Genomic DNA, 25,971 nt, shown 5'->3' on the forward strand with positions numbered 1-25,971 from the left:
CAGAATACAGAAAGCTATTCTCATCTAAGCCATGATGGGCTGAAATGGAAATGCTCCTTTAAATACAGAGAAACAGAAAATCATGAAATTGCAATTTTCACCTAAAAATACTTGAGTTTGAAATTTGATACACCGCACAAATTGTGGTTGTTCTAGGCATGAGATGCATCAGTAATATTATTAGTGGATGTCACATTACGTGCCAACATATGGTAACAACTCAGGGACACAAGGCAGGGGGCCACTGGTTTGGGGACCACTGTAATAGGGTATTTAAAAATGGGTTTTCTAAACTAGACAACCCCTTTAAGTGTCACAGGGTATAGGCCAATAAATTTCATAAAGATGGATCATTCTGTACCAAAAATGTTTGTAAACAGGATCCTTTTGTAAATTAAAGTATTTGTGATATAATCACTTGTGAGTCATTTATTTCTTTCAAAACCTCCCATTGACAAGATAAAAGACAGAACATTAGTTTCATCACCTCATAGAAATACGAGGATACATTATTTTAATAAAAGCAAGCAGTTTGGATTGCTCCCCCACTCTCCCTTCTCCAGCTGCTCTAGGCCTACCCCATCGTGCTGGATACTTGCGGTTTGCCCAACTTCCTGCTTTTCACTCACATTTTGTTTAGTGTTTACACACTGATGTCTTCTTGGCTATAACATCTGTGCATTGACTTCAAAGAATTGCATTCAGTTTATTTTCTAGTAAAATGAAGGACACTTAAGATTCTTTCCTTCAGAAATAATGTCCCAGAAGCTTGCTCATGCAAAGACTGCACTTCTGTCTTACCAAAAAGTTTCCTCTAGAGTTTGCTCATCTTCAAAGTCTTTGTGTTCGGGAAGTTTTTGTTTTCAATTACCAGATTGGAAATAAATATGATTTTCTTTGAACAGAATCACGTTCTTGGTTTATACATTGAGGGAAGCACATGGGTTACTTAAGACAGTAAAGTGTTGCACGGGACACGGGAGAGGTGTTGGCTGGTAGACAAGCCTGGAGGCTGAGATTTGTCCTTTCCTTTAGAAAGAAAAACAGTAGATCCCTGAATTAATTATGTTTCCTCTTGTGAGCCCTCCACATCTTGATTGCTCTAAATACTTACTGAGTTCTGTGTTTAAGAAAATCGGTTTGTAATTTAATTTTCTTTTCTTTTTTTTAACTATGAGGCCTCATAGCAAAATCAGATTGGGACCTCCACCATGACCACCACCAACAGAAAATAAGGTCAAGACCTCGTCCCCGCTGTGTCCCCTATGTCTTACTCTTCTTTCTATGATCTCCCTGAACTCTTTATTACATTTTCCATTATGTTCTATTCTTCTTACCTTCAATCATCGTGGTCTGAAGGAAGACAGGCCTATTTAGTTTCTGAGCCCTATAGTATCCACCATGGCTGCTACCTTGATGACTGTACTCATGTAGAGGATATATATTAGATTGAGTTGGCGTAACTATAAGGTGTGCAGGGGATTAGGTTGCACCCGGGCCCAGGAGCCTTAGGGGACCCATAAAGCCTCTCCTCTCCATATAGGGAGCCAAGTGCTATGCATAAAGCATTATAGTTGGGGGCTCTATTCCATTATGTTCTATTCTTCTTACCTTCAATCATCGTGGTCCTAAAGAAAAACAGGCCTATTTAGTTTCTGAGCCCTATAGTATTTACCATGGCTGCTACCTTGATGACTGTGCTCATGTAGAGGATATATATTAGATTGCACTGGCGTAACTATAAGGGATGCAGGGGATGTGGTTGCACCCGGGCCCAGGAGCCTTAGGGGGCCCATAAAGCCTCTCCTCTCCATATATGGAGCCAAGTGCTATGCATAAAGCATTATAGTTGGGGGCTCTATTACAGGTTTTGCATTGGGGCCCAGGATCTTCAAGTTACACCTCTGCTAGATTAGTTAAGTTAAATCATTGACTTCTGACTGCAGTTTGAAGTAATTTTTGTTCCTTAATATAAGACAGCTGGCAAATACTTCATTTGTCTTCCTTTAGATATACACTTTATTTGTCCTGATGCTTCCTTCCCATAGACATTAATGGGTAGGAAAATTAGATGCTGTCAAACACCTCTGGCAATGGCTCACTTTGCATGAGAACAAAAAAAACAGGCATGTTGAAACCCAACATGCTTGACCCTTCTTTCCCCAACATATGCTGTTGGGAGGGATAGCCAAGACACCCATGCACACATCAGATGACTGTTGGAAACATCTGAGTAATGGTTGAAGCCAGAGTCACCCCACGAACAATAGTAAACTGACTGCTTGAAGCTGGGTTGCATTTTTTAACCCTTCCCTCCATGCAATGTGTTCAGTTAACCCAATTTCACTGACAGCAACAACTAACCTGGTGTACTTCTACACGCAACTGGACACATGACTGGAGTTGTGTTTAGTGATGCATTCTGATTCTGTGTGGGGCTAAGTGATAATCGTTAATATATTCTTTGGTGTTTCAAAAAAAGGGCCCACACTACTGTGATTTCAGAGTGCCACACAGGTCCAACCCCTGGAGGCATCGTTTGGGGGACAATTAGTTATGACTGTAGGACTGAGCTGGTGGTTGTTAAAGGCACAATGACTACTTGCCAGTATGTGGACAGAGTGGTACACCCTGTTGTCATATCTTTCATCACCACCATCCAAAATGGTATTCTCCAAAAAGGTAATGGTCATCCAGATACTGCAGCCATTAGAAGACATGCATGGCAAGATGTCATGACCATGGATTGTCTGTCCCAGATTTGTCCCCAATAGAGCACATCTGGTATGTCATAGGTAGAAGCATTACTTCACATGGCCACCCAACACAAACTATACAACAACTGACTGCACAAGTCATGCAGGCATAGAGAGACCCCAATAAGATACGTGAATACTTATTGATTCAATGCCTGCCAGGTTCCAGGTTTGCAGAGGTGCTCGTGGTGGGTATACTTCTCACTGAAACTTGCATCAAACAGTAACAAACTTTGTCTGATTCCTTCTAATTTCCTATCATTTATTCTGGAAATGACTCTGTACATACCTACTATGTTCAGGAACTTCTGCCAATTCCTTCAGGGTGCAACACTTTCAATTTCCACCAGTGTATTAGGGTGGATTCGTATAGATAATTTATGCAACCAAAACCCTGCAAGCAAACACAAGAAAAGCTTCCGCCAACTCACCTGTATATAGTCAACACCCAGATGTGTTCTAACACTCCGCGCACAGATGTTCCCAGGGCAAGGCTCTACAAAATGGCAAAGATAGAAAAAATCCAGCAGCAGGAAAATTCATTAAAACCAGAAGTTTATTTCATCAGGTTAAAAACCAGTAAAAAAGACATGTGACAACAGCATGGCTGTATGGACACGTGACATACAGCCGGTGGAAAGATCAACCGGCCAAAAACGGCCTTGTAAAGAAATGTCTTGAAACGCCGTTGTTTGATTACCCAGGAGAAACGGAGGAAGCATAAAATAGACAAAGAGTTAATAATAGTTCATCACTTAAAGAAGGGAAGTTCTAACGCAAGAGCTGATATCACACTTTCTGGGAAGAAGAATAGGAAATTGATTAAGCAATTGAAACATGTCTAGAAGACGAAAGAGGCCATGGATGTGGAACCTACGTCAAAACCTCAAAAACCTATGAGAACCATGGAAGTTGACATCACCAAAAAAAGAAAATCAAACAAGCCTCAGTGAGATGTGGAAATGGCGGAAGTTACTCCATGAACCAGTAATGATGGTGGATCTCGTGTATAGGGATTCATTTGAACACTCTTGCCCAGTTTAGATGCATTGTGTGCCAATACAGTAGAAAACAAAGGATCGCTTGTATAATTCTGGCAGGCACAAGTCACTTCTCATTAGCAGAAGACCAGAAGTGGACTTATTTTTTTTTAATCCAGGACCTTCCTATTTGACCAAAAGCCATTTCTTCATATGATTCAGCCTAACACATCTCATTGTACAAAATCATGGAACACCCAGAACCCATACAGCAGCTGAACTGTAGGATATAGCAAGGACAGGACACTAATACACTGCCCTGCTTCTATATACTAGCACTAAAATACAATGCAGTATTTTAATGCTAGCAACTGGCATACCTTATTGTGTGCTTTTGAAGAAGACCTGTCCCTGGATACAGTTGGCAGAACTGACTGCATGACACTGCAGCCATGGTCCTGCTGACTGCATGCCTGCCTTTTTTCCCATTCCTACCTGACTTTGCCCGCACAGGTCTTCTTAGGTCCAGGTCCGGGCATTCTCAAGAGTGTCAAGTGGACGATCCCTTCTATTTAATGGGTGACATTGGACTGTCTATCACTTTTCTACTTGCCTCTCTTCACCTAGACCTAAGAAGAGCCCATCTGGGCAAAGAGAAATGAATGTGAAAAGAACAGTTGGGCTGCAGAGCCATATAGCAAACCGCGCTGACTTTATCCAGTTACAAGCAAACATCCCAGAACTGCTTGCCACTTCTAGCATCAAAGATGTTAGCAGCTAATTATAATATTGCATGATGTTGCTTTCTGACATCATCCTGGAATTGAGCTAGTAGCTGTTATTCTGCACAGGTGGAAGCCATATGTGATCTATGTAGTGAAGCTGTTCTGTAAGTGCTCACATTACAGTACTATGCAGTATCGTAGGACTATGTGTGAACAGGGACTGATGTTCCTGGAATATAATTGATTTCATATGAATATTCTTCTGTATTGGATGTATTTCTGTGTCTTGTATAAAGGAGTGCCGGATATACTTAGATCACAATGTTAGACAATACTGCACACACATTGCTTATTTGAGAATACATATTTTATTTGATTTTGTTGGTATTATGATTTTGATAACATTTTTGGGATATGCCAACACAGTATATAATATAAAGTACAAATGATCCATAAAAACCCCCCAAAAAACAGCAAAAAGTTCACATGGAGACAAATTCAGTTGACACATTTCGGATGGAACATCCTTAGTAGAGATAAGCGAGCATACTTGCTAAGGACAATTGCTCGATCGAGCATTGTCCTTAGCGAGTATCTCCCCGCTCGGAAGAAAAGGTTCGGCTGCCGGCGCAGGTGAGAGGTCAGTTGCAGCAGTGAGCAGGGGGGAGAGAGGGAGAGAGAGATCTCCCCTTTGTTCCTCCCCGCTTTCCCCCCGCCGCTCCCCGCCCGCCGCCAGCAGCCGAATCATTTCTTCCGAGCAGGCAGGTACTCGCTAAGGACAATGCTCGATCGAGTAATTGCCCTTAGTGAGTATGCTCGCTCATCTCTAATCCTTAGTCATAATATAACACATAAATGCATTCTTACACTATTTGCCACATGAAAATGATCACATGATCTGAAGGAGACCAATGCAGTATTACACTAATTAAATCTCAATATTTAAATAAAAATTATCAATAGTGATAGATGGTGTCCTGTCGAATGTTCATGCCCTATGGAATACGGGTTTGTAATTTTAAAAAATCCCAAATACCTCTCATCTGTAACCTCCTCCCCTTAGCGGTTTGGTTACCTTTTCAATAGCTTTAACCCATCGATGACGTGGCCCTTTTCTTTATTTTTATTTTTGCCTTTCCACTTTAAAAAATCATAATGCTTTAATTTATCCATCAATGCAGATGTCTGGATGTTTGGGGCCTTGTCTTTTGTCGGACAAGTTGTATAGAATGGGATCAACACCCAACCCCAATCCATACAAACCCTGAACCTCCATTATGTAACTGTACATCATGGAGCATTAAGGGGTTAACCCTTTCCAATCCACTGTCTGACATCTTCAAACATTCTGATTGAAGGCTGCACAGCCTTGATGTCGGAAGACTGGTATTCTTACTGTATATTACTGGTCACTCTGTTGTTGGGGGTAGAATTGTTTGCAATGGAACAAACGGAGGAAAATGGGGGATTTATTAATTTGTCCAGCGGATAAAGGAGGAGGAGTTATTGTGACGAATGTAGGTCTATATAATAAATTTAAATTATAGACGTTGATTAACATCCAAATTTATTATTTTTTGGAGGAGAGCTCCACAAAATGTTTTCAGTTAAAATTGAGAGCTTTGTTGCATGATGATGTCCTTTTGGGAGCCGACACAGAAAAAACTAATGGATTATCTTTATGTAGATACCCCTATTATTCCCATATTCCATTTTTCCCACCAAAATGCATAAGGATCTTTTTCTACCGCCTTTAAGACACATAGTTGCTGACATAGGCTCACTGGGGAAGAAATTAAGTGCTTACCTACAGCCTCTAGTTAGAGAGGCTACAGACTGTTTACGTGACACCAAACACCTTATCTGTTCTGGAACCCGTTGAATAGCAACATAATTATTGTTGGTTGTCTTGCGATGTTAGTGCCCTGTATCATCAATACCTCACAATTTATCCTGCGAACAAACATTTTTGGGGGGGCTCAATGACCCATTAGGGTTAAATTGTAACCAATTCCACCACAGACTTTGCCATAAGTTGAAACCCACAGTTTGGTTCCTTTAAGAAATAACCTTCATTGATATGAAATCCTTTCGTGTGCAGGTGGCTTTAGATACTTACAGTAACTACATGGCATGTGAAAGAGTTTTCGATGGAGAGCTAAGCATACACTGAATTAGAAGAAGCGTATAGGAAACCGTGCCAAGACAAAAAAAAATATGCATATATATATATATATATATATATATATATATATATATATATACATATATAAACCTGAAGCAGCGACAGAATTAATGGCTTCTAGGCAGCCACTGCCGTGTTACTAAATATTCAAAACTGAATGTATAGTCCAGATCACTAAATCTGTGTGCAAACAGGTTGAAAGCAACTCATAAACAGTAGAGCTACTAGTCTACTACCCAAAAGATAATAAAACCGAAATCTTCGCTATCAACGTCCTGAAATATATTAATTTAGTATCACAAGGTGCCTAAATTAAATTATGCAAAGACGCAAAGTTGTACTAAATGAAAAAAAGCAGATTAGCTACAAATGTAACGAGATTTAATATGTGCTGTGCTTAATATATATTTAAATGCATTGTAGCAACAATATGGTTCAACTCATCAATACTGCCCAATAGCTGATTAAATGGCAAAAACAGTTGTCACAAAGCTCTCAAGGAACCATATGCATTGCACTTTAATCAGTGTTAAATGTCTCACCAGCAATGTTATATATGGGCGCAAGCACCATGCGCAACGCGCTGCTCCTGCAAACACTACTGCTAGCTGTCATGTACATGTCTCCAGATAAGACCACATAGAAAGGCAACCATTGAAAAGACTACCTGAGTAAAAGTCATCGGGGACGATAAGAACAAGGGGGGGAGGGGGGGCTTCGGCCAGCAGTTACTGTAGCTTTAAAGAATAGAACCGAGTTGCTTGTGGATAAACAGCCCCCTAGAGGTCACAATAATGCCAAATCCAATGTTATTACCTTTTCCAAAATGTGATTGTTCTCAGTAAGAGAAACCAAGTAATCCTGTAGATATGATACCTTTTAATGGCTAACAAAAATACATGATGTTATAGCGAGCTTTTGAACCTCTCGGGTTCTTCTTGAGGCTAAAATAGAATAGATCTGAAGAGGCACATACATATAAAAAGTTACAGACATGGCGTGATTAAAACAGTACCAGAACAGGATGAGCAGAAGAGTATATGCCCAATTAGTCCACTGATAAGGGATGTGAAAGTTTTATAGTCTCTAAATTGGTGTTAGGGGGTCAACAGGCCAGCATATTATCTCTGCTCCAGATTTCTCATATTCTCCATTGATGCAAAAATCCCCCTCCAAGGTTCATTCCATTTTTGAGAGCATCAGGGATAGTTATAAATTTGTACTCCAAAATTATTCTATGACGAAGAGATTTGAAATTGCCTTTTAGGATCGTAACTTTCATATGTTCTATGTTGTGTCCATGACTAGAAAAATGCTCCATCACAGGTAATTCTGTCATTCTTTCTTTAATCGTGTGGCGATGTGATCTCATTCTAGCTCTAAGTTTTTGTCCTGTTTTTTCAACATTAAGGCCCCCAATAGGACATTTACTACACAGGATCAGGTACCCAACACTGGATGTGGAACATATGGGTTTCAGATGGTCATCCCCTTCTGTGTTATAATCAAAGTCCAAATTTGAGGAATCCCATAGTCAGGAGTGCATTGCCCTCTGACACACAAAAAGGAACTTATCCCTGTAATGTAATGAACTGCAAGACCTGCTAACATGTACTGACTGCGGACAGGATACAAATCCCCAACACACAGCAGGACTATGAGATCCCGGGGACATTAAAAGGTATCATATCTACAAGATTATTTAATATCTCTTACTGAGAGCAATCACATTTTGCTCTACTGGCTAACAGAGAACCAAACGTTTCTCGTTTTGCCTTTTCCAAAACATATAGTTCTGATCATGGAAATCATCACAAAGAAAATGACTAGAGATGAGCGAACGTACTCGTCCGAGCTTGATATTCGTGCGAATATTAGGGTGTTCGGGATGCTCGTTACTCTTAACGAGCACCACGCGGTGTTCCGGTTACTTTCAGTTTCCTCTCTGAGACATTAGCGCGCTTTTCTGGCCAATTGAAAGACAGGGAAGGCATTACAACTTCCCCCTGTGACATTCAAGCCCTATACCACCCCCCTGCTGTGAGTGGCTGGGGCGATCAGATGTCACCCGAGTATAAAAGTCGGCCCCTCCCGCGGCTCGCCTCAGATGTCTTGTGAGTTAGCTGAGGGACAGTGGTATCGTGTTGGAGCTGCTGTAGGGAGAGTGTTAGGAGTTAGTGTAGGCTTCAAGAACCCCAACGGTCCTTCTCAGGGCCACATCTATCCGTGTGCAGTACTGTGGAGGGTGCTGTTAGCAGTGTTGCACAAATTTTTTTTTTTTCAAAATCGGCAGTCTGCAGAGCATTGCGCCTTGCATTAATAGTACAGGGACAGAAGTGGTGGTTAGGCAGGGAGAGTGTTAGGAGTGAGTGTAGGCTTCAAGAACCCCAACGGTCCTTCTTAGGGCCACATCTATCCGTGTGCAGTACTGTGCAGGCTGCTGTTAGCAGTGTTGCATTTTTTTTTCTTTTCAAAATCGGCTGTCTGCAGAGCATTGCGCCTTGCAGTAATACTACAGGGAGAGAATTGTGTAGGCAGGGCCAGAAGACATATCTTATCTGATTGAATATAGTCAGTGGGCCCTCCGTTTCCCAAAAAGGGAAACATTCAATTTGTCCTGCAGGCTTGCGCCAATTTATTTGCTGCCTGGGAAAAGTAACCGCTGTGCTGCACTTCATATAACTGCATTTCTGTGCAACACATATCTTATCTGACTGAATATAGTCAGTGGGCCCTCCGTTTCCCAAAAAGGGAAACATTCAATTTGTCCTGCAGGCTTGCGCCAATTTATTTGCTGCCTGGGAAAAGTAACCGCTGTGCTGCACTTCATATAACTGCATTTCTGTGCAACACATATCTTATCTGATTGAATATAGTCAGTGGGCCCTCCGTTTCCCAAAAAGGGAAACATTCAATTTGTCCTGCAGGCTTGCGCCAATTTATTTCCTGCCTGGGAAAAGTCTCCGCTGTGCTGCACTTCATATAACTGCTTTTCTCTGCAACACATATCTTATCTGATTGAATATAGTCAGTGGGCCCTCCGTTTCCAAAAAAGGGAAACATTCAATTTGTCCTGCAGGCTTGCGCCAATTTATTTCCTGCCTGGGAAAAGTAACCGCTGTGCTGCACTTCATATAACTGCATTTCTGTGCAACACATATCTTATCTGATTGAATATAGTCAGTGGGCCCTCTGTTTCCCAAAAAGGGAAACATTCTATTTGTCCTGCAGGCTTGCGCCAATTTATTTCCTGCCTGGGAAAAGTCTCCGCTGTGCTGCACTTCATGTAACTGCATTTCTGTGCAACACATATCTTATCTGATTGAATATAGTCAGTGGGCCTTTTCTTTTTAAAAAAAGGGAAACATTCTATGTGCCCTGCCTCTGTCAGTCCTCAGCGTTCTGTGTACGTGTGTGGTGGGTGGAGATAGTAAACAAATCATACGCAGCCAGCTACGTTTAACAGCAGGCTTGCGCCAATTTATTTCCTGCCTGGGAAATCAAATCACTGGTAATACACCATGCTGAGGGGTAGGGGTAGGCCTATAGGACGTGGACGCGGGCGAGGACGCGGAGGCCCAAGTCAGGGTGTGGGCACAGGCCGAGCCAGTGCGGTGGCCAGGGGTAGAGGCAGGGCCAGACCGAATAATCCACCAACTGTTTCCCAAAGCGCCCCCTCGCGCCATGCCACCCTGCGCAGGTCAAGGTGCTCTACGGTGTGGCAGTTTTTCACAGAGACGCCTGACGACCGACGAACAGTGGTGTGCAACCTTTGTCGCGCCAAGATCAGCTGGGGAGGCACCACCAACAGCATGCGCAGGCATATGATGGCCAAGCACCCCACAAGGTGGGACGATGCCCGTTCACCACCTCCGGTTTGCACCACTGCCTCTCCCCCTGTGCCCCAACCTGCCACTGAGATCCAACCCCCCTCTGAGGACACAGGCACTACCGTCTCCTGGCCTGCACCCACACCCTCACCTCCGCTGTCCTCGGCCCCATCCAGCAATGTCTCTCAGCGTAGCGTCCAGACGTCGCTAGCGCCACAGTTTGAGCGCAAGCGCAAGCACGACGCCACGCACCCGCACGCTCAAGCGTTAAACGTGCACATTGCCAAATTGATCAGCCTAGAGATGCTGCCGTATAGACTTGTGGAAACGGAGGCTTTCAAAAGCATGATGGCGGCGGCGGCCCCGCGCTACTCGGTTCCCAGTCGCCACTACTTTTCCCGATGTGCCGTCCCAGGCCTGCACGACCACGTCTCCCGCAACATTGTACGCGCCCTCACCAACGCGGTTACTGCCAAGGTCCACTTAACAACAGACACGTGGACAAGCACAGGCGGGCAGGGCCACTATATCTCCCTGACGGCACATTGGGTGAATTTAGTGGAGGCTGGGACAGAGTCAGAGCCTGGGACCGCTCACATCCTACCCACCCCCCGAATTGCGTGCCCCAGCTCGGTGGTGGTATCTGCGGGGGTGTATGCTTCCTCCACTATACCACCCTCCTCCTCCTCCTACGCAACCTCTGTCTCGCAATCAAGATGTGTCAGCAGCAGCACGTCGCCAGCAGTCGGTGTCACGCGGCGTGGCAGCACAGCGGTGGGCAAGCGTAAGCAGGCCGTGCTGAAACTACTCAGCTTAGGAGAGAAGAGGCACACGGCCCACGAACTGCTGCAGGGTCTGACAGAGCAGACCGACCGCTGGCTTGCGCCGCTGAGCCTCCAACCGGGCATGGTCGTGTGTGACAACGGCCGTAAGCTGGTGGCAGCTCTGCAGCTCGGCAGCCTCACGCACGTGCCATGCTTGGCCCATGTGTTTAATTTGGTGGTTCAGCGCTTTCTGAAAAGCTACCCCCACTTGTCATACCTGCTCGGAAAGGTGCGCCGGATCTGCGCACATTTCCGCAAATCACACACGCACGCTGCCACCCTGCGGACCCTGCAACATCGGTTTAATCTGCCAGTGCACCGACTGCTGTGCGACGTGCCCACACAGTGGAACTCTACGCTCCACATGTTGGCCAGACTCTATGAGCAGCGTAGAGCTATAGTGAAATACCAACTCCAACTTGCGCGGCGCAGTGGGAGTCAGCCTCCTCAATTATTTACAGAAGAGTGGGCCTGGTTGGCAGCCATCTGCCAGGTCCTTGGAAAATTTGAGGAGTCTACCCAGGTGGTGAGCGGCGATGCTGCAATCATTAGCGTCACCATTCCTCTGCTATGCATCTTGAGAAGTTCCCTGCAAAGCATAAAGGCAGACGCTTTGCGCTCGGAAACAGAGCCGGGGGAAGACAGTATGTCGCTGGATAGTCAGAGCACCCTCCTGTCTATATCTCAGCGTGTTCAGGAGGAGGAGGAGGAGCATGAGGAGGATGAGGAGGAGGGGGAAGAGACAGCTTGACCCACTGCTGACGGTACCCATGCTGCTTGCCTTTCATCCTTTCAGCGTGTATGGCCTGAGGAGGAGGAAGAGGAGGAGGATCCTGAAAGTGATCTTCCTAGTGAAGACAGCCATGTGTTGCGTACAGGTACCCTGGCACACATGGCTGACTTCATGTTAGGATGCCTTTCTCGTGACCCTCGCGTTACACGCATTCTTGCCACTACGGATTACTGGGTGTACACACTGCTCGCTCCACTGTATAAGGAGAGCCTTTGCACTCTCATTCCCGAAGAGGAAAGGGGTTCGAGAATGATGCTATACCACAGGGCGCTGGTGGACAAACTGATGGTAAACTTCCCATCCGACAGCGCTAGTGGCAGAAGGCGCAGTTACGAGGGCCAGGTAGCAGGGGAGGCGCAGAGATCAGGCAGCATGTACAGCGCAGGCAGGGGAACATTCTCCAAGGCCTTTGCCAGCTTTATGGCTCCCCAGCAAGACTGTGTCACCGCTCCCCAGTCAAGGCTGAGTCGGCGGGAGCACTGTAAAAGGATGGTGAGGGAGTACGTAGCCGATCGCATGACCGTCCTCCGTGACGCCTCTGCCACCTACAACTACTGGGTGTCGAAGCTGGACACGTGGCCTGAACTCACGCTGTATACCCTGGAGGTGCTTGCTTGTCCTGCGGCTAGCGTCTTGTCAGAGAGTGTGTTTAGTGTGGCTGGGGGAATCATCACGGATAAGCGTACCCACCTGTCAACCGACAGTGCCGACAGGCTAACACTCATCAAGATGAACAAAGCCTGGATTTCCCCAGACTTCTCTTCTCCACCAGCGGACAGCAGCGATACCTAAGCAATGCGTAGGCTGCACCCGCGGATGGAAGCATCGTTCTCTCTCACCATCCAAAACGGGGACATTTCTGCTTCATCAATCTGTGTATAATATTCCTCCTCCTGCTCCTCCTCCTGAAACCTCACGTAATCACGCCGAACGGGCAATTTTTCTTAGGGCCACAAGGCTCACTCATATAATTTTTCTAAACAATTTTTATACGTTTCAATGCTCTTAAAAGCGTTGAAACTTTAACTTGAACCAATTTTTCGTTAAACTGGGCTGCCTCCAGGCCTAGTTACCACTTAAGCCACATTAACCAAAGCGATTAATGGGTTTCACCTGCCCTCTTGGTTGGCCATGGCCAATTTTTTGGATGTACATTAGTACTGTTGATACAGCAATTTTTGTGGGCCCTCGCCTACAGTGTAATCAAATGAATTTTTAGCCCACCTGCATTACAGCTGACGTTACATCCGCTGTGTTGGGCAATGCAATGGGATATTTTTATGTACCGCCGGTGGGTTCCAGGGAGCCACCCATGCTGTGGGTCCACAGGGACTTCACAATAGGGATTGTACCTGCCTGTGTCTATGAATTAAAAACCGCGGTCTGACTGGGACATGCAGACACCTTGACAGAATGAATAGTGTGTGGCACATAGGTTCCCCATTGCTATGCCCACGTGTGCAGCTCCTGATGGCGGTGGCACAGGATTATATTTCTCATTGCTTCTGTACAGCATTGTGGGCTATCGCCCCGCCCCTTTTAAAGAGGGTCGCTGCCTAGCCGTGCCAGCCCTCTGCAGTGTGTGCCTGCTTTTCCTGTGGCAGACGCACTTATAAATAGACATGAGTGTGGCGTGGCATGAGGGCAGCTGAAGGCTGCGCAGGGACAATTTGGTGTGCGCTGTGGACACAGGGTCGTGCAGGGGGGGTTGGGCAGCATGTAACCCAGGAGAAGTGGCAGCGGAGTGTCATGCAGGCAGTGATTGTGCTTTGTTGGAGGTAGTGTGGTGCTTAGCTAAGGTATCCATTGCTAATGAGGGCTTTTCAGAAGTAAAAGTTGTTGGGAGGGGGGGGGGGCACTCTTGCCGGTATTGTGGCTTAATAGTGGGACCTGTGAACTTGAGATGCAGCCCAACATGTAGCCCCTCGCCTGCCCTATCCGTTGCTGTGTCGTTCCCATCACTTTCTTGAATTGCCCAGATTTTCACACATGAAAACCTTAGCGAGCATCGGCGAAATACAAAAATGCTCGGGTCGCCCATTGACTTCAATGGGGTTCATTACTCGAAACTAACCCTCGAGCATTGCGAAAATTTCGTCCCGAGTAACGAGCACCCGAGCATTTTGGTGCTCGCTCATCTCTAAAAATGACACATCAATGTTCTCTCAAATTTATTAACATCAATTAAACCCAATCCAATGCCAAATCCACTGTTATTACTAGGGATGAGCAAGTATACTCGCTAAAGGCAATTGCTCGAGCGAGCATAACCTTTATTGAGTACCTGCCCGCTCGAGACTGAAGGTTCGGGTGTCGGTGCGGGGGAGCGGTGAGTAGCGGCAGTCAGCTGGAGGGAGCGGGGGGGAGAGAGGGAGAGAGAGATCTCCCCTCCGTTCCTCCCCGCTCTCACCCGCAGCTCCCTGCCCGCCGCCGGTACCCGAACCTTCAGTCTCGAGCGGGCAGGTATTTACAAAAGGCAATGCTCGCTCGAGCAATTGCCTTTAGCGAGTATACTCGCTCATCTCTAGTTTTAGTATATGTAAGGTGTGCAAATTTGTGTACAAATCTAGCACTTTTGTTTCTAGCATTATTGATAACCTATAATATTAGACATTTTATTAACTGCAACAGCCACTATGTAGTTTGGTAAATAACATGCACTTTATGTAACATACAATACGTGGGATGCATTACAGGCCCACTGCAACTCAGAATACCTAGGCATCTCTCTGATGTTAGCAATCATAATGCATTAAATATACTCATTGTTGAAGAAAATCCCTCACCTAGAATAAGTTGTTAGAATTGAATGAACCTTTCTCTGTGTGATTGTAATGTTGATATAAGTAAGTGATTACAATATTAGAGCAAAAGGAGAATTTATTATGAAAAACAGAACCCTTGAAGGGAGGCTTTAGTACTGTGTTGTACCGCGTTTAGCTTGGATACACGATGTGATACAGGCAGGCATGGAGGCTCTAGTACCCTGTTGTACTGCCTCTAGCTTGGATACAAGATGCGATACGGACAGGCAAGGAGGCTCTAGTACCCTGTTGTACCGCCTCTAGCTTGCATACAAGGTGTGATATAGGCAGGCATGGAGGCTCTAGTACCCTGTTGTACCACCTCTAGCTTGAATGCAAGATGTGATACAGGTGGACATGGAGGCTCTAGTACCTTGTTGTACCACATCTAGCTTGAATGTAAGATGTGATATGCGCGGCATGGAGGCTCTGGTACTATGTGTTATTGCCTCCAACTTGGATGTAAGATGTGATATGCTCAGGCATGGAAGCTCTAGTACTCTATTGTACTACCTCTATCTTGGTTGTACGATGTGATATTGGTGGGCGTGAACTCCCTAGTAACCTATTGGGCTGCCTCTAGCTTGGATGTAAGATGTGATACGGGTAGGCATGGAGGCATACAGGTTCCATATGGTATCCTGCAGAATATCAGTCCACATTTGCTGTGACTGAGCCTCTAGATCGTGCAAACTCGTAGACTATCAAAGTTGGTGTTCCAGAAGGTCCCATACATGTTCTATTGGTGATAAATCTAGCGACTGGGCAGGCCAAGGGAGTATAGCAATGTTGCGGAAACATTTCTGTGACATTCTTGTGTGTAAGGCCGAGCATTATCCTGCTGCCACTTGGAAGCCGCCATGAGAGGCAACACATGGCTGCAGGATGTCCTGAACATATCGCTGAGCTGTCATTGTCCCTCATACCACTACTAGGGGTGACTGACTGTCATAAACGATGGCCCCCAGATCATCACACCAGCAGGGGGGGGGGGGGGAGTGTGATGCTCAGCAACAAAGGTAGTATTGAGGCATTAATTCCTAGATCTCCAAACATGAAAACACCCCCTCTGCAAACAGAGGTGACAGTGCGAGGGTGTCAAAGTCAGTACACGTAATGGGTGCTGTGAGACTAAATGTCCTTCAGCCAAGTGCCTGGAAATGGTTCCAACAGACACAAGGGATGTAATGATGGTGCCACCTGTCTCTGGATGGCGAACAACAAAACAGTTGAAGCTGCTTGTGCTTGTCGGACAATCAAACAATTTTCTTTACTGATGGCATTTGGTGTACATCTTGGGCCCGATCACCTTGGGTCCGTGCTCTCACACATGCACTGATCCCAACACCTCCTAATAGGTTAATACTATTTATTAATACTACCACCCAGCTTCTTGCATTCCAATAGTGCGCCCCTCTCAGACTCTTTTAACTTAGTGAAATCCCTTTGATTGCGTCGTAGATGTGTCTAGTTATCAACAACCTCTACACAAGTGGAAAAAGATAATGACCACTGTGATTCTTTCTCTTTTAAACCTATTGAGAAGGTAGCCCAACTACTAAGGGAAGGGAGTTAAGGACATAAGCTTTTAAATCAAGAAGTATTGGGATTCTTTTTATTACAAGCCCGTATTCCAAAGGACATGAACATTCGACAGGACATCATCTATCACTATTGATCATTTTTATTTAGATATTGACATTTTAATTAGTGTAATTCTGCATTGGTCTTGTTCAGATCATGTGATCATTTTCATGTGATGATTAGTATGAGAAGGCATTATGTGTTATGTCATGACTAAGGCCATTCAATCCGAAACGCGTCAAACAAATTTGTCTCCATGTGAACTGTTTGCTGATTGTTGACTGATGAAATAAACGCCCGGTTTTAATTAATTTTCCTGCTGTTGAATTACATCTATCTTTGACCAAACCCTGCATGCTGTAATCATGTAGATTAAAGATAATATGCTTGCAGATAGCAGACCAGTGTATCAATATAGCAGCTGAATTAATGGGCAATGTTTTTCAACTCCCTTGTAATTCCTCTCAACTTTTCTCTTGATCTTTGGATCAGCTGACCTTCTGCTTCTTGAGCTTCATACATTGAGGAACTACAAGCATTACAAGTTGTACTGAGAACAGTGCCGACTGTGTTTGTCCATTTACCGGAATGAGAAAATGTGGCTCCATGGTAACAACTTAATCCTCATTACAGTGAGATGAATTGGCCGGAGAGAAAAGGGATTACCGGATAGTTGGTAAAGAGACGTAACTTGAACAAGAACAAACCTACACATTAATTGTTGGGGTTTTTATGCATTAAAATTGGAATTTAGTCATTGTTCAGTGTTACTAATTCTTCTTATTGATGATTTGCTTCACAATGCAGCTTCTTTTGCCATGCTACGCTGAAATATGTCTAATTGTCAGACAAATATTACTATTTAAAATTAAAATGATAGTAAGAGATAGTAGGTAAGGTTTTCCAAATACTTACAAAATAGCTAATTAAAGGAATCAGTTTTCCCCCTACCACACCACTCCCACCATGTTATTACTCACCTTTCAAAATGTATATTTATTACTGGCCATTAGCATACCTTTATTAAAGTAGTTTATATGATTCCCAAACCATATGTTAATTAGTGCTGAGCGAACTGAACTAGTAGAACCTTGTTTTTGGTTGGTTGAACTTTGCTAAATGTTAGGTTCGCCAAGAACCCAAACTAAACTTTTAGCAAAGTCCTTCAAGAAACAGGGTTCTACTGGTTTGGTCCATTCAACACTAGTCCAGAACATTGGTGTATAATACTGTCTAAGAGCCATAAAAGCCCTGTATAACACCCTGAGAGTATTATACAGGGATTTTATGGCTCTTAGACAGTGCTATAGACCAGTTTTAGGAATTTTCATGAGCTTCCAAGTGAGTTCAAACTAACTGAGACTGAACCAAATGTTTTGAAAAGGTTCTATGAACTTACCAAACCAAACTTTTCAGAAGTTCATTATTAGAGATGAGCGAGCATACTCGTCCGAGCTTGATGCTCGTTCGAGTATTAGGGTGCTCGAGATGCTCGTTACTCGAGACGAGCACCCCGCGGTGCTCGTCTCGATTAAACGAGCACTGACCATTGAATTCAATACAGCCGGCTCCATTGAAAGCAATGGGCTGCCGGCGAGCGCGGGATGAATTTTCGAGAAGGGCTTAAAAATATAAGCCCTTACCTGAAAATCATCCTAAAATGTGTAAAAAGTACAAAAAAATATATATACTCACCTTGTCCCAGCAGAACGATGTTAGCCCATTGAATTCAATGGAGCCGGCAATACAGCCGGCTCCATTGAAAGCAATGGGCTGCCATAGATCGCACAATGAATTTTCGGAAAGGGCTTAAATATATAAGCCCTTCCCTGCAATTCATCCAGAAATGTGTAAAAATAAAAAAAAATATATATACTCACCTGGTCCCGGCAGATGGAGTTCAGCCACGGCCAGCTGGCAGTTCTCCTGAACTGCTCTCTGTAGTATTCAGCAGCCAGGGATTTTAAATCCCCACCTGCTGAATGAGCTGCCTCTGATTGGTCACAGCCTGACCAATCAGAGGCAGCTCTGACTCACACCCATTCATGAATTCATGAATGGGTGAGTGAGTGCTGCCTCTGATTGGCTCAGCGCAGCTCTCAGCGGAATGACAGATGAGCTGAGCCAATCGGGGGGGGGGGGGTCTCACTCTTGCCACTATTGTGGCTTAATAGTGAGACCTCGGAGCCCGAAATGCAGCCCTGCATGTTGCTCCTCGCCTGCCCTATCCATTTCTGTGTTTTTTACATGACTTTGGTGATTTGCTAAGACTTTCACAAATGAAAACCTTAGCGGAGCACCAGTCATATGCAAAAATGCTCGAGTCGCCATTGACTTCAATGGGGTTCGTTACTCGAAACGAACTCTCGAGCATCACTGAAAGTTCGACTCGAGTAACGAGCACTCAAGCATTTTGGTGCTCGCTCATCTCTATTCATTATCACTATTAATTATCCCTTAAAAGTCCAGTGGGCATATCCGGACTGTGAGAGCTATGAGCGACTTAGCCGGCCCCCTTTCTTTGACTGGTGTTGTTGATTTGCAGACTAAATCTGGTGTTTGTTCTCAGAATTGGGTAGAATAAACTGTACATACATCGGTCCTCAGCAGGTTATCTCTGTGCCACTTCAGTTGATAGAAGATGATGAGCAGCTCATGGATGATGTAGGGCACGTCATTCACATTAGTCAAAGAAGTACCAGCTGAGAAAGAATTCCACTCACAGCTCTCACAGTCTTTACACTTCCACCAACTGTTGAGAGATAATTAGCATAATGTGCAGAAGTTGAATAAACTACATTGACAAAGGTATGCAGGACTACTATGTAATAAATATACATTTGGAAAGGTATTTTATAGACCAATAACTTGTTGGGAATTAAAAATATCCTTTAAAAAGACCCTTTACCTTTCATTTTCTAGTTTTTAGGTTACAATTTCTTAAAGGGTTTTCTGGAACTTTACTATTGATGACCTATTCTTAGCATAGGTCAATAATAGTTGGTCGGCAGGGGTTCGCAACTTTGAGACCTCCAGCTGATATCAGGCTATGTGTTAGTGGGTATGAATCTGGAAGCTGACAGTTTGATCCCCGTTGCAGTAGCCTGGGTTTGTAAATGGAGGCACAGCTCCCATTCGTCCCGATTCGTAGACCCTCATCGATAACTGTTGATGACCTATCCTGTGGTCATCAATAGTAAAATTCCAGAAAACCCCTTAATATATTATCTATGCAGTGATCAGAGCTCTATTTTTCAGATGCAGAGCTCCCAATTCTCTGCAAAGTCATAGAGTTAAAAGATGTATTAAGAAATTCAGCAGCACAAAAAATTTGAACCTGTAAAGAAAAATTGATGTTTGAGGGTCATGGATTCCTCTGAATGCCATTTGAGTTAAATGCTCCATATGCATAAATGTTGGAAATTATATTTTTCTATTAATTTCCATTACATCAGGTCTACATAATTATAATAGATTCTAGCTCCCAATTAAAGAAGCTTTGTTTATTTTCCACAACTGCTTATTCCATCATGGCAGATGACATGGTCTATGTGGATATGTCCATTTGTATTAGTTGGGTATTCCATGACAAGATGGCTGTGAAGTTCTATGCCCTATAAAGATAAGAGCATATGGCTTAGCATGCATTCTATTAGGCTAACAAGATGATCCAGTAGACAAGCATTGATCAACAAGATAGGAAAATGTGAACCCACAAGAGCGCATTTTTATTCACACATAAAAAATATGATTAGCTGACAACTGAGCAGATGCTCATTCATTGCCTTAATCGTTTTGTCCTCTTATTGGCTACAACGGTCAGGTGGAAGTTGCTGGGGAGGTCTGTGAGAGCCTCAGTGCTCAGTGGTCGCATGAACAGGTGAGTATGGCTGCTTTTATTTATTATTTTTTAACACAATTGCACACATATTTAAAAAATAGTCAGCACCTGGACGATCTCTCCCGCCCACTCCTCCCGCCACCCCCCCCCCCTTTCGCTGCATTTGCTCGGACGAGTAATCAGTTACTCGAGAAGACCGATGCTCGCTCGAGCATCAGCCTTAAATGAGCATGCTCGCTCATCTCTAGACCCTATTCAAAGCTAGAGGTAAGTACAGGATATTGGGAATATGTCAGATATTTGTGCAAGTGACTAAGAATGCATTATATAGTGAAAATTAGGCTATAAAGACAGTACAGTATATTAGATTTGATGACTAATTCTTGCACCCAGGAGTAACTTCAGTAGAACATTTGTAAAACTATTCTGTACTGATATAACCGATTGCCAACTCAAGTTATCAATTCCAACGATAATTTTCATATTTCAATTTTTTTAAATAATGTTTGTGGACCGACTGATTGAATTTATCATTGCCTTCCCTTTCCGTTACCTGCTAAGTGAGGAACAGATATGTCTGTTTCCATAGGGAGACACTGTGAAAGACAGATAAAATGGGCAGAATGTACTGTGAATTATGTCCTCCTATCTATCGTTCCGCAGCTCCAAAATATGACTTTCCCAATGTGAAAGTTTTTACTTTTCAAGGTCTTAAAAAAAAAAAAAGAAAAAAAATACTAATAAACATATAAGCCATACAGAATTGTGTATGTAGAATGCAGTATAAACAGCATAGAGCTGGGCATCCAGAGGCAGCAACTATTAAAGATATATTGCAAAAGAGATAAATATACATGTTTAAAGGCGAGGGAAACCTTTGTAGGGCAATTTTTTTCACTTAAATGTATGGATTTGGGGCTGACAATCATTTTTGCAATATGGTTTAATAAAAAAATTTGCACAGTTCACCTTCTGCAGCTTCTACATATCATTGTGTATAGAAACTGCAGTCTAAGATTCAATAGATCAGTCGGTGAGGCTGGACTAACAGCTTAGTTTCCCTCTGCTCTCTCCTCACCTGCACTTTCTTATGAGCAAATTTATGACCACAGTAAAGTTTATTTTCTATGGATCTCCTATTGAGACATAGGGTACTTTTACGCAGGATGAATGTCGGGCGCATTTGTACCTGACAGTCATTCAAAGATTACACAGGAGTGATAATCATTCACTGAATTGAAGTGGTGCATGCTGCAGATCTCTTCCGGCCACCCAACTCCATTCAGAGTAAACAGGCAATCCTTCCAAATCTAAGTGAAAGCGATGAGTGATTCTTGCTCATTGTATTGTTAGGTCACATGTTTACATGGGACAACAGTCGCCCGTAATCTCTGTTTGAGCAATCACTTGGGTGACTGTGGGCCTGTTTAAAAGTACCCTTAGGCCTCTTTCACAAGGGCAACAGCGATATTGCTGCGAGAAAATCACAGCGACATCACAGCAGAATTTTGTGCGATATAGTTGCGTTTCTTCGCAGCGATATTGCGATTTTGTGTCTGTGAGGGCTGTGACCAATCAGAGGCAGCCCATTCAGCAGGCGGGGATTTTAAATCCCTGCCTGCTGTATACTACACAGAGCAGTTCAGAACTGCTGGCCGCGGCTGAACTCTGGCTGCAGGGACAAGGTGAGTATATATATTTTTTTATTTTTACACATTTTTGGATGGTTTTCAGGCAAGGGCTTATATTTTTAAGCCCTTCCCGAAAATTCATCCCGCGCTCACCGGCAGCCCATTGCTTTCAATGAAGCCGGCTGTATTGCCGGCTCCATTGAATTCAATGGGCGAACATCATTCTTCTCTGCCACAGCTGTTACAGCTGTGGCAGAGGAGAATGATCTTTATAGTATATGTTCTCAATGGGGTCGGCGCTGCTGCCGCCGGCCCCATTGAGCGCATATGTAGAACACAAGGAATCGCAGAACGCAGATAGGCGCGATCTGCGATTCGTCGTGTCCTATAATTTATCGGACATCCGCATAAAAAGCGGACATGTGACCGATCCTATTGCAAAGCAATGGTTCTATATATGCGCAGATCGCATGCGCATCCGCAAATCGCGACAAAAAACGGTCGTCTGACCAAGGCCTAAAGGTGTCCAAAGCCTTTAAGGGCAGAGGCACCAAGTGCACATATATGATATTGGTATCGCAAATAGAAATTAGATAGAATTATATATAGGGGTGTAATTTGAGGATGCTGGGCTCCAATGCAAGGGGCGTGTAACTTGTACAGTCTATTCCATTACTGGATAGAACAGCTCCGAGACTTGCATGGCCCTTAGATGAGTTACCCCTTCCTTTATATGTGGTGTCGCTGGACAGATGGATGTCTTCAAAATAGAATAAGGCCAATTGGAACTAGACCCACCTAGAACCTTATGCAAAATATTGGCCAATATGTAAATCCCTTTCTAGGCATTCTCAATTCAAATTGTCACAAATTTTGTTGTGCATTCTGATTTGCTGCAAAATTTGCTAGATCTCACAGCCAAGCCATTTCTATGGCAAAAGATTAACTCTTTAGGGGTGCCCCTTACAGCTGTCTTTCTTTTGGAGAAGTTTCTAGTTTGGCTGACATGAGCTAATTTGCATATTTTTTTTTACCATGGAGCACTGCCTTAAAATAAGTCTCTATATGTCCACTAAGTTTCCTCAATGGGAACCAGTGGCTCCCGCAGTACTAAGACATCTCATCCTACCAAGCAGTACCCTGCTCTGTAGCGATGAGTGACAAGAACCCCCAAAACAACATCTTTCTGCAGATTTTATTGCTATTCCTTTTGGAGGAGTCTGTAACTTGGCTGACATGAACTAATTTGCATACTTTTTCCCCATGGTACAGTTTCTGAAAATAAGTCTCCTAAGAACTGCTATGTATCTTCTATGAGAACCAGGAACCCCCCTGAGATTATAAAGGAAAGGATATGTGCAAGTTGCTTACAAAACATATGAATTTAGCAATAGCATTCAGATTTAATACCAATATGCTGCATAGAAAGCCTGAAGATTAATGTCATCATGCAAGTTATTTGCTGTACATTTGGAATAATTAATCACTGGAACAAGTTAGGACAAGAAGTAGCTAAGGACAGCAAAATGCAAACTCGGTGGTAGTGATTCTAATAAAAAGATAAGTATTTTAAGAGACGTTGTATTTATCTATAACTGTATATCTCTGGCTTAGTTCTGTACTTGGAAAACAGATTTAAGGCAGCCTTAAATTTGAATAACTCGGATTTAATTAGATTAATAACATATTTTATGTGCATAGTTGTTGGCAGCGAAAAAAGTCAATGATACAAGTCCATGCAAAGGTACAGTAAATGAAACGCCCTTTCTACTTTAGCTTCATACTGTATTTTATCCAAGACAAGGCATTGGAAAATGCTGATCGAGAACATTTTGCCACCATTTATTAACCTGTTACAAGGTATAAAGGGAAACAATTTTATTTACTTTGTCTATGGAAAAAAAAAGAATAAATTACTCACTTTATACGCCAGATTTCCTTCGCTCATGCCTGTACACACTCATTAGTTAACCCAGATCCCCAGGCTCATAATAAAACCAACATGTTTCCACAATTTTCAGTTTGTTTGCTTGTGTATTTCATTGGATCATTGTACTGTAGTTATGAAAGGAGTGTTGTCATGGAAACAATATGTCGTTTAGTAGACCATATAAATATTTAATGTATCAAAAAATACTTGTAACATATCTTATTCCCCTATACACAGTGGAGGCTTCCATATTCTATGCTGAATTTCCATACGCATAATTAGAGATGAGCAAACTTTTGAAAAGTTTGATTTGACCAGTTCATTGAATTCCAGAAAAAAATTAGTTTGGTCCGGATTAGTTTGAACCGAATTGGAACTTCGGGAATTGATTGTTAAGGTTGTGCGGCTGGGACCTGTGGTTCTACAGGTTTCCATGTGCACACCTTCACAGCTGGGGGTTAATTGAGCTGGCTGGGTGTGGTATTCTCCACCAGCCATTTCCCCTCTTCTGCAGCAGATAAATACCAGCAACTCTTGTGAGAGATTGCTGGTCATTTTATGTATCTCTGTGTTAATCCCACTCAGAGCTGGTGTTTGCATGCTTCCTGTAGTGTCTCTCTCTCCTTTCCTGAAGATGGTCTGGACACCTGCTGTCCTTCCCCTTCTTGTGTTCTGGGGTACGTGCATTGAGTTGTGTGTGGTGCGGTGACCATGCAGGTGCAGGCACCCGCAGGTTACTCCTTATCCATTGGCAGGTGCGGCCTCCAGACATCTGATGTCTTGTGTGTGTTAGGTGGGTGATGCCTGACACTGATCCTCGTATCTCAGCATGGTGGCTGACTCTCTTTCCCTGTGGAATGAGGACACTTGGACTAGCTCTGGTTTTCCATCTTTAGCATTTGAGCTCTGGGTGGGGTTCCTGTTCTATGTTGTATGCACAACCTGGTTTGTTGGTGTGAACAGTGACATGCTTTGTATGTCTATGCAAGTGGCCAGACATGTGCTTTATGTGCAGTCCTCTTCTGTGTGGTTTGCATTACTCTGTATGTTGGTGTGAACAGCAACTTGTTTTGTATGTTTATGCAGGCGGCCAGACGTGTTATATGTGAAGTCCTGTTCTGTGTTCAGCATGTGAACAGTGTCATGTCCTGTGTGTCAAGTGCATCTCTCCAGGCTCCTAATCAGGAATAGCCAGGTCCCAGATGAAGACAGTGAGGCTGACCTTATCGGAACGATCACCCTGCTTTTAGACAGGGGTTCCCCAGTTTCCCTGATTAGTAAGGGAGAGGGGTCCTTCCATTTTGCCTGGAGAGGTGTAGTTTGTCAGTGCAAATGCTGTATAAGTTCCAAAACACAAGAGTTCTTCGAGCATCTAAATTTGAAAACAAAACTTTATTATAGCATCCCTAGAAACATCCTCATAGAAGCAGTCGGAAAAGAAGGGGAACAGTTTTTACATGTTTCAAGTCTCACAAATCGGGCTCTTCCTCATAATGTTCTGAACCTCAAACCTCTGGTTAAAAACAAACCACTTCCACACATATGGTGAATAGCATCACAGTAAGGATGCACATAACCTCAAATCAACAATGCGGTATACTAGAACATGCTAACACAACAAATGTAAAGCAAATCCGAATAGTAATTCAAACCTCCAGGTTGGCGACTATGCAGAACCGTTATCCAAAAGGCTTCTATATTTCTCAATTTTGCCTCTCAGTCACCACCTCTATGATGATTATTAACCCTTTCTAAAACTAGAACCTGTAATGATATGAGATTGCCTGAATGTACAGATTGAAAGTGTTGTGATATTGTAGAAATTCTGTGGTTACCAACATGGAACATTGAAGGAATCATATATATGCCCCGCAATACGTTTTTTATTGGTCTTCTAGTTGATCCCACATATTTTATTTTACATGAGGCCTAATTATTTTACTTCCAGGGCTAATTAATATAGTACTGTTGTCCTCTTCAGTGGAAGAGGGGACTTTAGTCCCTTTCAGGTGTGAGGGTGTGTCTGTACCTGCAACCCACTATCATTATCTTTTAATGACACAATAACTAAAAAAAATAATGAAAGAG

At 43.5% G+C, this 25,971-nt stretch overlaps 1 protein-coding gene and 1 pseudogene across 1 annotated transcript in view; one reads left to right on the forward strand and one right to left on the reverse strand.

Moving 5' to 3' along the window:
- The window catches only part of LOC136620217 (speedy protein 1-A-like), a 44,365-nt gene extending 20,401 nt beyond the window's left edge, over positions 1–23,964 (reverse strand). The window contains exon 1 of the mRNA XM_066594923.1: positions 23,875–23,964. Coding sequence (XP_066451020.1) covers positions 23,875–23,901 — 27 coding nt within the window. The 5' untranslated portion in view covers positions 23,902–23,964. The remainder of the gene's footprint in view (positions 1–23,874) is intronic.
- LOC136619673 (uncharacterized protein C11orf98-like) lies at positions 2,595–3,769 on the forward strand (annotated as a pseudogene).
- Positions 23,965–25,971: the final 2,007 nt, after the last annotated feature.

Source organism: Eleutherodactylus coqui, chromosome 3 (assembly GCF_035609145.1).
Source record: "Eleutherodactylus coqui strain aEleCoq1 chromosome 3, aEleCoq1.hap1, whole genome shotgun sequence".
Lineage (NCBI taxonomy): Eukaryota > Metazoa > Chordata > Amphibia > Anura > Eleutherodactylidae > Eleutherodactylus > Eleutherodactylus coqui.